Source organism: Henckelia pumila, chromosome 4 (genome assembly GCF_033568475.1).
Source record: "Henckelia pumila isolate YLH828 chromosome 4, ASM3356847v2, whole genome shotgun sequence".
Classification (NCBI taxonomy): Eukaryota; Viridiplantae; Streptophyta; class Magnoliopsida; order Lamiales; family Gesneriaceae; genus Henckelia; species Henckelia pumila.
In genome coordinates, this window is record NC_133123.1 from 152,208,744 (window position 1) to 152,221,042 (window position 12,299).

Consider the following 12,299-nt stretch of genomic DNA (forward strand, 5'->3'; position numbering starts at 1 on the left):
CAGCAGATCATCAACATCATCCTCAGCTGTTTTCTTCTTTAGATCTGCAGAATCATCAAAAACAACATTAATTGACTCAAAAATAGTCCTTGTTCTCAAGTTATACATCCTATAAGCTCGGCTATTTGATGAATATCCTAAGAACATGCACTTATCACTCGTTGCATCAAATTTAGCAAGATGATCTCTATCATTCAAAACGTGACATACACATCCAAAAACATGAAAATATTTAAGGTTTGGCCTCTTTCCCATGAGGATTTCATAGGATGTCATAGTGGTACCATTCCTCAAATAAACCCTATTTGAAATATGACAAGCAGTATTCAAGGCTTCAGCCCAAAAACGTTTTGAAATATTTTTAGAACTTAACATCACTCTTGCCATTTCTTGCAAAGTCCTATTTTTCCTCTCGGCAATCCCATTTTGTTGTGGAGTTTTAGGGACAGAAAATTCATGAGAAATACCTTTCTTATCACACAAGCTAGCAAAAGAAGAGTTTTCGAACTCCTTACCATGATCAGTACGAATTCTGATTAACTTCAGATTGTATAGGTTTGAAATCTTAGTAAGCAGCTTCTTGAATGCATCATATGTGTCCGATTTTTCTCTTAAGAAGTTTACCCAAGTATATCGTGAAAAATCATCCACACAAATAAAAGAGTATTTCTTACCACCGAAGCTTTCAACATCCATTTGACTCATCAAGTCCATATGTAAAAGTTCGAGGCAGCGTGTTGTCACAGATGTTGGCAACACCTCGTGTGACACCCTAGTCTGCTTCCCTTTCTGACATGCTTCACACACAAATGGAATACCAGATTTTAAGTTAGGCATACCTCTCACAGCATCTAACTTACTCAAGTTCTTTAATGTCTTGAAATTTGCATGACCTAATTTTTGATGCCATAGATCAAACTCATTAAATTTGGTGTGTCTACAAGCCATCTCTTCTCCGAGTTGATAGCAGTTGTCGGATGACCTAGTACCTGTCATGACACAGAGATTTGATTCATAAAAAACTTTGCATAATTTCTTATCAAATTGTACATGCAAATTATCATCACAAAGTTGGCTTATGCTTATTAGATTCGCGGTTAATCCTTCAACATGAAGCACATTGCGAAGCTTGAGCAGTCCAGCAACATTCAGAGTTCCCTTTCCAACAATGTTTCCCTTTGAACCTCCTCCATAAGTCACTTTTCCACTTTTCTGTTCGACATAATCAGTGAGAAACTTCTTGGAACCTGTCATGTGACGAGAGCTACCGCTATCAAAGTACCATGAACCTGAAACATTAGTCCTCAAAGAATTATAAATCATATGACATTGAATATCAGCTTTTGGTACCCAAACCTTTCTTACATATGTTCTGTTTCTAGGGATGTTGTAGGGAGGTGTTGGAAACACCTTAGGCAACACCTTAGATGCAGATCTATTCCAGTAGTCTTCCTGCAGCTTAAAACAGTATGGTTTGATATGACCAGGTCTATGACAGTAGTGACATATGTACCTACGTTTCCTTTTGGATTTTGAAAGAGCAGCAGGCTGTGGCTTTGGTTTTGAAGGATCAACTGGCAAGACCTTTTTGCTTGAGCTTTTTGTACTGCTACTTTCCTTGACAAACACAGGCCCTTTCGAGCTTTCTTCAATCTCAAATATGCTGTTTTCAAAACCTAAACCAGCTGTACCATCTCTTCCCATCATGAGTAAAGAATCAATCTTGGTAGTGCTTGAATTAAACTTAGCCAACGTAGCTTTTGCTTTTTCGAGCTCTTCCTTCACTTGGCTTAACTCGATGTCTTTCTTACTCAGCATGAATTCCAGCCTTGACACATCAGCCTTTAAATCAGAATTTTCCTTTGAAAGGATAGTGTTCAATTTATTATTTTCAATCCAATCAGTATGTAATTCTTCAAACATCATCTGAGCTTCTTCTATGGACATTGTCTCTTCACCTGTATCATTATCACACATATTATCAGTAGTGGAGGAATTCAAACAAACTGACCTTTGAGAGATGCTGCGGCCAGGTGTGGCAACACCCGCGGCAACACCTAAAGGATTGACTTGAAACTTTTTCTTGCTTTCCAGTAAGGCAGTATGACTCTCTTCATCTTCATGTTCTTCTTCTTCAGACTCTTCATCACTCAAAGATGTGTTCATCCCTTTCCTAAGCGTGTTGGCACACTCATTTGCATAGTGTCCAAAATCTTGACATGCATGGCATTGAACCGTGTCTAACTTCTTTGAGACAAACTTCTTCTTTTTATCCACTATTATCCGAGGCTTAGAAGAATCAGTAGGTTTCTTTGGTGATTGTTCTGGTCCAGTAATCCTTAAGGGCTTGTTGGAGAACATTGGAGTCTTGAATTTTTTATCCGTCTTTCTTGACTCTTTCATCCTTTTCAGATAGTCATTAAATTTCTTAGTCATGAGAGAGATCGAATCCTCTTCTAAATCAGATTGATGAACTTCTTGATGAAATTTAACATATTCCTCATATGAGGGCTTCGAAACTTGAAGAGCTATTGATTTTCCTTTATCCTTCTCTTGTTCTGTATTGTTCATCTCAAAGACTTGAAGGATGCTAATCAGTTCAGTCATCTTCATTTTTGAAGTGTCCTTTACTTCTTCAAGCGCCCATATCTTCCCATTGAATCGTTTAGGCAGGGATCGAAGAACCTTGTTCACCATAGCTTCACTCGCAATAGGTCCTCCAAGAGCATGAGCCTCTGTAGCTATCTCCCTAAGTTTCTTATCATACTCAGCAATAGTCTCATTCTCATCCATCCTGATTCTCTCAAATTTAGCGTTTAACAATCTCAATCTTGTTCTTCTCACACTATCTGTTCCTTCACAATGTTCTTGAAGAGCATCCCATGCGTCCTTAGCAATAGTGCAGTCAGATATGATCCCATACATCCTCATATCCACAGTTGCAAGGATTGCATTGAGTGCCTTAGCATTGTAGCTTGAGCTTTGTGTTTCCTCGGCAGTCCAATTTTCTTCTTTCTTGATGATATAGTCTCCGTCGTCATCTTGCGTTGTTGGAGGAGTCCAACTAGTCAAAATACTTTACCACGCACGAACATCCATAGCTTTAATAGTATACCTCATTCTATGCTTCCAAAGTGCGTAATTTGCGCCATCAAGGATTGGAGGTTTGAGAAACGAATTCGAAACAGATGATGAGTCCATCTTATTTCCTGTAATAAAATAAGCAACCAAGATCAGTTCTTAGTGTATCAAGAATATGGCTCTGATGCCACTTGAAAGGAAATAATGGTTGCACATAAACAGTTTGAGATGTTCTCACAAGGTGTTGACAACACCTACAATAACACCTTGAGTAATTTACAGCGGAATATAATGTAAGCGTGTATACAATAAGCAAGCAACCAAATAAATAGACTCAAATGAATTAAGCAAGAGTATAAAATACTCTTGCAGCGCCTCAGGGCAAAACTTCACTAGAAAAACAAATCAAAGAGTTTTACAAACCCTAAAACTAGTGACTATTGTAAAATCAATTTCTCAAAAACAAGTGAGAAAATAAACAGTAAAGTTTCTCCTAAAAACATTCTATATGAAATAGAATAATGGAAAACATATTAAGGAGAGAAACTCTTGAAGTCAAAACACGTGAGTAGCACACTTCTTCGATCAACAATCTTTGAATGTTCTTCACGGTTTCAAGCAATCACGACCGGTACAAGCTTCAGCAGATCTTACTCAACGTACGTATCTTCCAGCTTTCTGAAAAACTCTCTCAATCTCTTTATGTATCGGTCTCTCTATCTTTTTTCAGTCCCTTCCTTGTGCACGCAAATCTTCAATAAATAGACCAAGAATCCTCCTTTAGAATGTTTCCTTGTAAGCGTAGGACTCTAGATCTTGTTCAAGACAAATCTACACAAAAAGGAATTTAAATCATTATGATAATAATATTCTGATAACTTTATTTAAAACTTAAAACAAGTTATTCAAAGAAAGAAATAAATAACTTCATGTTCAAGAAAGGCAAAAGATATTAAATAAAATCTTTTTCAAACTAGGATGATTTTAAGGAATAAAATATTCCTTTCAAGTACTTGCATATCTCTAAAAAAAATTGGTTTAGTAGCACACAGTCTATAAAGTCACAGTCTAAATATAAGTGAACATCATATCACTATTTTTTTTTATCTAACAGTCTCTGTTGATCCAATAGATACTCCCAATAACTATTAAGTAATCGAGGCTATACTTTCATCTGTCGTTAGTCAGTAGAAGTCGAGAGTCCCACAACTGAGCACATTTTTGTTACGACCTCAGTAGCACGCTGCTCTTATGGCTAGAAACACTCAAATATAGACTGAATAACTCAGGAAACTCTGTTGCACTTAGACATGAGAATCTTACGTCTATTTTAACTTATGTATTTAAATTAAAGTTTTTTTACAACTAGCATTTTGTTGTGATTTTTTTGGGAATATTGCAATTTCTCGGATGTTCTGATTTTTAAAAATTTCGGTCTTTTTTCGAAAATGCTTGCGTGGCACTGTACACATCATCTCTACATCAGCACTGTATTTGTACCACATCAGCTCCACGTCGAAAAAATGACCAAAATTGTCAAAAAAATAATAAAGATACCATACTAAAATTAAAATTTGAAAATATAGATGACCAAAATCGAAAAATGACAAAAATACAGCATCAAAAAAACAATTTTTCCAATTTTTATTTATAAATTACTTAAATAAAACACAATAAAAGATTGTTTTGATATGATTCTTTTAAAATTTTAAATTTTCTAATTTGTAATAATTTTTTCCAACCAATGTTTTATTGTGATTTACATTTATAAATTACTTTAATAAAAAATAGTAAAAACCATTACGATAATAATATGACAAAAAAATGATACGATAAAAACAGATAAGAGAAATAATTTAGTACAAATTTTTTTAAAATCAATTTTTTTAAATTTTTTTTCCAAATTGGTTAATTCGAGTAATTAACATAAATTGTTAAAATTTAACACTATTGTTGTTATCTTTTATTGAGTTAATTAATTTGACGTAAATCTCTTGTGAAACGGTCTCACGAATCTTTATCCTTGAAACCAAACAATCTTGGTCATATTTACCAAAAAAAATCGTAATTTTGACATAAAATTTAATAATTTTTCTTGCATGACCTAAATAAAAAATCAATCTCACAAAGTTGACTCATGAAACTGTATTACTGGAGTTTTTGTTTTTGTTTTATATCGACTTTTAAATACTGCAATCTTATGTCATGCTTATAGTTTTTAAAAATATATATGTTTTTAATTCACAATATTTTTAATTTGTATCAACGTGTATCCTGTTCTTTTTGCTAGTAATAAATAAAATGATAAACGTTTCATTGCATGGATGGCCATTTAAGTACGCATTGGGTGTTTTTCTGGCCGCCGGTCATCTTTCTTTCTGTTTTTTTGGCCACGTTCCCAGTGTCGTCACTGATCGGCTTCAAATATTCGATATGATCGAGCTTATATACGATGAATCGGTGTGCAACTGCGTTCTTCCTCCAATGCCCATTTCTAAATCATTCCTAGCCTTGACGATAGATGTTTAACTGGTTGGCAAAGAAATTCGAGCTTGTACTGAAGACTCCGCCGTGCACAACCCCCATCCGTTGGTGTGAGAAGTGGGGCAAAATGTACTCGTCCCTCGTCATTGCTCATTTGAGTATTGAATAAGCTCAAACCACTGATTGGAACAAGTTGACAAGTATTAAGACCAGGTTTCATTTTAAAGAAAGATGCAACTAGATCAGATTATTATTAGAAACTTACTTGTCTCAAAAGATCTGCAAGTGCCCTGGGAAGTGCTTCGATGTTCTTCAGAACAACATAGAATGGGAAAGGAAATGAGTCCAAATATTTGGAGCGCTTTATCTCTTTTCCCTCAAAAGCTACTTCCTGGATGTCGCAATCACGTCAGTATCCATACAAAGGCGGGGATATAATTAGCTATTAAAAGAAATTAAGGGAATGATTGAATAGGCATGAATTACCACAAGGTCTGTGATGGACTCATTTGAATTTGGGCTATCAAGGAGCAGGAACGCGACCATGCGTTTTTTGCTCAAGATATCTCTGACATAATGTTTCAATTTTTCCTGCAAGGGTGAGCCGAAAATAATAAACCATAACAAGGTTGTTAGTTGAAAAATAACACAGGTAATGCATAGATGCTGCTTCTTTTCGAACACAGAAAATAAAGGAAAACAAGAACTTGGGAAGTTTACCTTCTCCGTAAAGCGGCCATCAGCTATAATAAGTACAAGCTGCTGGAGGGGATTGTACCCTGAAGGGAGTCGTGCATGCATGGCGGCAGTGTCAAGCATGTTCTTCAGATATTTCAGTAGATCAGCCATGGGTTCGTCAGTGATCTTGTTCTCTTGCTTAAAGGTCAAATTTGATATAATCTGTCCCATGGTGACAACATAGGCAAGTATGATTTCCATTACAGGAAGCATTGGCTAAACTCAAAAAGTATTTTATCCTTGGAAGAGTTTTACATACAAGAAGATTCCTCTGAATTATAATTATAACAAATTAAAGGTAGTGGCAGCGAAACGAACCTTGATCCCAGCCTCAGCAGTAAAAGATTGGTCAAAATTGTGCAGCAATTTGATGTTACCCTGCTGCCCAAAACTTGCAACAGCCATTTTTCCCACATCCAGCTGGGACATTGCCCGACAAACTGTCACCAATGCTTCAATGGCCACACCTCCACAACGACCTTCTGACATGCTGCTGGAATCATCCACAGCAATAACAACTTGGTAATCACGTTTACTTGGCTTGGTCCGCCGGAGCCATATATTATCTTTGATCCAACCGCTGGCAACACATGCCATTACCTGGAAATTCAAATGTGATATGGATCAAATCATGCAAAATCAAACACACTTAAAAAATTAGATCTCGACGCAATTACCTTCCTCATGTTAACTTTTTTTCCAGTCCGATAATACCCTTCGAGCCTGCTAGCTTGAGTGGGTTCCATGACCAGACGTAACTGTTCAGATAACTCCTGAGACAACCTTGTCGTGAGCAAATCATATCTTTTCCACAGAGCGACCGCATCATCCCTTGCTTCGTCGGATCGCTCGGAGCACTGGGCTTTACCCAGCTCATCATCACTCACTGGAAACAAGGTAAGTTGATTGAAGTCCTCATGCATGAACAACAATTGTGCAGATACCAAACTCGACACTCTAGTATGATCTAGGTCATCAATACCATCACCTTCTACGGATTCTTTCAGCTGGTTCCCTAAATCTGACTTACCTTGCTGCCTTCTATTATCATCCACAGAAGGCAAAGCAGAAATTTTGTTTGGGCCGGATTCAGAAGTCAGTTCGTCAATGTTAATATCAGTGGACGGATCTTGCCCATTAGCATTTCCTGTATCCCTGTTGGCATCATTTTGAGCTACATCTCCATTGATTTGGTCAGCTGTTGCGGGTCCAAGTGCTTGAGCACTGCCCTCCTTATATTCAGCAGTATATCCATATTCCTCTATGTTATCATCCATACAATCATCCGAGTTTTCAATTTGATCCTGAAGGTCAAGAGACACTTTAACTCTCTCTTTCCATCCGTCAAGAGCATTGCCAACACTGCGACAAGGGTTCGGCAGAGATTTCGGAATAACAGACTCGGAAGGCGGAAGTGATGTTCGGTGTTGTTCTTGGCTTAATTTCTTCCCGTTTTCAGAGTCAGCAACCTTCACTTCGAACTGCGAAAAATTGTGTAGACCACTTGATGGAGCAAGATCATTCATAGTTTCGTTAAAATTGGATAACATTTCATCTGCTGCAAAATTTCCTATATCAGGTAGTTCAAAATCTTCTTTAGGTTGTCCTAAAGATTGAACAGTCGCGATATTGTCATGAACTAAATTAGTGGTAGATTGAAGAACATCATTCTCTGGCATCCTAATATCCATTCCTGTATCCTTTTCCAAGCCTTTCTCCTCAGTGGCGGCTGTTTCAGAATTCTTGCCAGACTGCTCCAAGTCTGTGTTTTCCGGGTATTCATTCATTACATCACTCTTTTTCTCGTCATTATTTGAATCCAAAGCATTCAAGTCCTCTGATGATTCACCATCTTCCATGGGTTCCGTAGTTTCTAGCTCATCCATGTGAACATCTTCTTCTGTCTGTTGATTCAGCTCATCAAGATTTATCCCCGAAGGATCTGAAAAAGCATCGTCTTTATCTATATTCATATCTTCTGCACCATCACAACCTTCTTCATTTACATTTTCATCCTTGTGTTCACTAGATATGTTTTCATCAAGATCTCCAGCATCCTCATTAACAGCGTCAAAATATTCCCCAGCTCGAAGCTCTTCATCATTGGAAGTCTTGTCTTTCACAGATGGCCCATTCTCGTACTTCTCATTTGCTTGGTGATTCTCATTATCACCATCTGCACCCCCAAGTTTCTCATCAACTATGTCTCTGTTTGAACAAACTTCTCCCATAGCAGATTCCGGTTGCTCATACTGATCATCTTCATTTCCATCACTTCCAGAATCCTCGCTAACACTAAATGTATCTCCATCGAATTCCTGTTCCATCTCTATCCCTTTCTCATTTTTATTCGGAATGTCAGACATATCACCTTTCTCTTCATTCGGCTTCAGATAAGAAAGAAAAAGAACAAAAATCACAAGATATGTTTGGTTGTGAAAACAAAACTCCGACAGCTTGAAACACATCATTTCATACCTTTTCAGAGGTTCCCAGAAGCTGATCTTCATCACTTATTTGATCACTGACATCATTCAGTCCAGAGCCCTCACCCATACCAGTGCCCTTTCCATCTTGAGTTGTTTCTTTCACAATCTCATTTTCTTGATCTTCAGTAGTGCCAAATCCTTTGGCAAATAATGAGGCAAACATGTTGGCAAGCACATGAGCTAACATACACACCTACATGCAAGGGAAATAAAGTAGCTTAGACATACCATCTCATTGTTTTAAAGCACCGAGCCATTTCAATCTCTGCATATACTTCCTTCTTCCGGTTCAGAACAAAAGCAACTTATGCTAGACGCAGAATCAGAAGTGAGCAAGCTATAATTGAGGTGAGCTTACTTTTTTCGTATTGTTAATATTTTTTCCTCTCTTACTTTTCAAACATCCAGCCTACTTTTCTGCGTATCATCCGCTTAATAGATAAAACATAAAAATAATTCAATTACAAATAGAAGTTCCATTAACTTACCATACTGTGGATCCCTAGAAAATCATGCAAAAGATTATCACCAAAGGCCAGTATCGCCTTCAGTAAGGCATACAGATGTCCCAAATGTCGAAAAAGGGTAGAAGTTACACTCCAATCTCCATCTCCACAAGAGTTCAGAAGTCCTACCTGAGAAAATAATAATAGCAGGCAACTACTTCAATATCATAAAAATTGAAATTCTTGAAGGTGAATATATAAGTTATGAACTTACAGCAGATTTAGTAGTCTTCGTAACATTATCACAAATGAGGTCCAACTGTAAAAGCTCTGTATCTTTTTCAAATAAGGTTTTCCACTTCTTCATATCAATCAGTGACTCTTCAGTAAGTGCAGAATCACACTTCAAAGACGCAACTCCCTGAAATACATCCAGGACATTCTTACATGTGCCCTTGAGGGCATCATTGAAATCACTCTCTAATTCAGTTACATTTTGATCACCATGATCAGGGTTCCTGTCACCACTATTTGGGAGATCTTTTTCTTGTAAAGAAGAATTATACACTTCAGAAATCATTTGAACCTGAAAAATGTTAGGAATGTTCAATTTCTATCAAGCATTTTCTTCATCAAAATATTATCATGATGTCAAGCTCAAAGACTGCATTTTTAGTATAATATAATATATTTAGCATTTACCTCTGTAAATAAATTTTCGAAATGCCCAAGAAGGACATCTGTAACAGCCGCTTTTCCATCTTCTGTATCACGGAGTGTGGAAAGATTGTTTTTGAAGGTCTTAACTAACTCAAAGTTTTTTTTTACCAACAGCTCCATTTCTTTAGTCACACCGTAAGGTTGCAACTTAATGTCATTCATTGCTATGTGTCCGATACTTCCCAGAAGATGGCAATCCAGCAAATTCTGTCAGTAAGTGTCAGTTAAAATAAGATATCATTTTTTAAAACTCAGAAAGATATAGATACCCAGCAGCATGATAATTATAATACCTTAGATGTCTGAAATTCAGGAAGGATGTTCTGAATGAACAAACGAATCTTTTCGGCTCCACATTTGACAGTTGAACAAGTGCTCAGATGAGTGTTCTCAACTGTTCGTAGCAACAAATCTGCCTCATACATCATGGTATAGAAACCATCGAAGAGTTTCTGCAACAGTTGCAGAATAAGAGGTTAGACTTTTGAGGTAAAAGAATATCAGCTAGTAACTTCAGGTTAAGTTACAGGTAGAGTACCTTTTGCAGCCTCATGCATTTGAAGGTGGGGTATTGGATCTTCAAAACAGAAAAATTGCTGGTAGTGTCCTGAGCCGAATTAATGGAGCTTGACGACATATTTGATAGGGGCAGCATGCATTCTCTCAAGCGCTCAAGTTGTTTTGCAAAATGATATGCAGCAGACCTTTGCTCTTGTTGAATCTCAAGTAGATGATCAATGTAAGAACCTGATGTTTCAACCTATATATGAGAGGATAATATTACATCATCACTGATGAAATACAGACAGGAACCAAATATCTTTTTATTTAGTAACAATTTCGAAACTATCATACTAACAAAGGTAAAAATGTTTTTTTTTCCACAAGATAAAAGATGTTTAGACAAGGCAGACTGGAGAAAAATACACCCATCCAAGAAAAAGCTCTTACATCTTCTTTACTGAGTCACGAAAAAAGATTATTTTAGTTATACCTAAATAACAAGCTATGCATAGAGATTTAAACAACAAAATCGACGAGCTGATCAAATTGAAATAATTTTTCTACCGTGTACCTGTACGAGGCTAAAATCCTTATGGAAATTCTGACTTATTTGCTGCAGAGTTTGCATTGAAGAAATGCTCTTGAAATAATATTTATTGGCTGCATTCCAGGGGTCGAGATCACAGTTGACATTTCCAAAAGAAAGATCACTTTCAGACAACAGTAAATGTTGCACCTCATAGGATGGCTGCAGAAGCCAGGATCTCCTAAATTCATCCTACATAGCAGAAATCGATTGAAAAATAGAATACGGATTTCTAAAGTCAACAACAAAAATAAAATACAATAATACCTTTACAAATGTTCTACGCTTGGACAAACCACAATTATCAAGGAGACTCAAAAGGTCAGAGAATGCTCTCCTTTTCCTCAAATTCTTATGTTTACTCTCCCAAAGTTCATCAGAGTGAAGTAGAGAGGTGCAAATTTTTCCAATTGTATGCAGTGACTGCTTTCTTTCCCAGTACAAAAAGCTTGAAGATTGTGAAGGAATACTGCAGTTGATGTCAACCATAATCTCTGCATGGTTTGGAAGCATTTCAACAAACAATGGAAAGGGCCATATGCAAAGTAAGGTCAGATTATTTGAAGACTACCTTCTACACCGTGCAAATTCAACTTTACAGTGTCCCACAATTCAGAAAACCACACCGAGCTGCTACAAAAGGTTAAGGTTTAATACCTCATGCAAAGATGCAGAAAACATACATGAAAAAAAGGAAATAAAAGTCCACCTGTCTTTTGTTTTACATTGTGTTTGGTTGCAGACAGTATCAAGAAGATTCCTTCTGATATCAAAGGGATCAGGAAGGTGGCCAATGTCTTCAATAGATTGGCTGTTTATATCCATCCGAGGGACTTGTTCAAGAAAAGGCATCAGAGGTTGTTGGAGAAGATCCTGTGTGATAGGAAAAAGAATATAAATCAGAAGGGATTGAAAAGGAAAACAGACATGTATCTATCAGCAAACAAACGGAGACACACACAACATAGGTCACAATATTTTGTAGAAGTACATTGATTCAAAATCTATCTTGTTGATAGAAATCAATACCATAAACTTTTGTACGATCTTTTTTAATTTTTGTCTGGTTCTTTTCATGTTTTCGAAGGCCAAGTGATTCTCAATGTGGTCCACACAGCACAATTTTGAAGCTTCTGCCAACTCCTTCTCGATGTTTCTTCTATTTGTTTGGATATGTTCCAAAATTCTTTGGCAGAAATAAAGAAATATTAGCTTCTAAAAAACCCACATAAGATGTTATGAGACAAGCAT

General features: G+C 36.8%; 1 protein-coding gene across 7 annotated transcripts in view; it reads right to left on the reverse strand.

Moving 5' to 3' along the window:
- Window positions 1-5,296: 5,296 nt before the first annotated feature.
- LOC140865320 (midasin) overlaps window positions 5,297-12,299 on the reverse strand; it is a 66,421-nt gene continuing 59,418 nt past the window's right edge. For 5 of the 7 annotated variants that reach the window (XM_073269924.1, XM_073269921.1, XM_073269918.1 and 2 more), the window contains 17 exons: window positions 12,078-12,234; window positions 11,758-11,921; window positions 11,620-11,678; window positions 11,316-11,542; window positions 11,034-11,240; window positions 10,497-10,718; window positions 10,252-10,410; window positions 9,941-10,165; window positions 9,513-9,824; window positions 9,281-9,427; window positions 8,782-8,985; window positions 6,981-8,690; window positions 6,622-6,903; window positions 6,286-6,465; window positions 6,052-6,156; window positions 5,831-5,956; window positions 5,297-5,744 (listed from right to left, as the gene is read on the reverse strand). In XM_073269924.1, coding sequence (XP_073126025.1) covers window positions 5,709-5,744; window positions 5,831-5,956; window positions 6,052-6,156; window positions 6,286-6,465; window positions 6,622-6,903; window positions 6,981-8,690; window positions 8,782-8,985; window positions 9,281-9,427; window positions 9,513-9,824; window positions 9,941-10,165; window positions 10,252-10,410; window positions 10,497-10,718; window positions 11,034-11,240; window positions 11,316-11,542; window positions 11,620-11,678; window positions 11,758-11,921; window positions 12,078-12,234 — 4,522 coding nt within the window. In that variant the 3' untranslated portion in view covers window positions 5,297-5,708. Of the gene's footprint in view, window positions 5,745-5,830; window positions 5,957-6,051; window positions 6,157-6,285; window positions 6,466-6,621; window positions 6,904-6,980; window positions 8,691-8,781; window positions 8,986-9,020; window positions 9,103-9,280; window positions 9,428-9,512; window positions 9,825-9,940; window positions 10,166-10,251; window positions 10,411-10,496; window positions 10,719-11,033; window positions 11,241-11,315; window positions 11,543-11,619; window positions 11,679-11,757; window positions 11,922-12,077; window positions 12,235-12,299 lie in introns of those variants that run through there. The other 2 variants (XM_073269922.1, XR_012144560.1) reach the window with 2 other exon arrangements.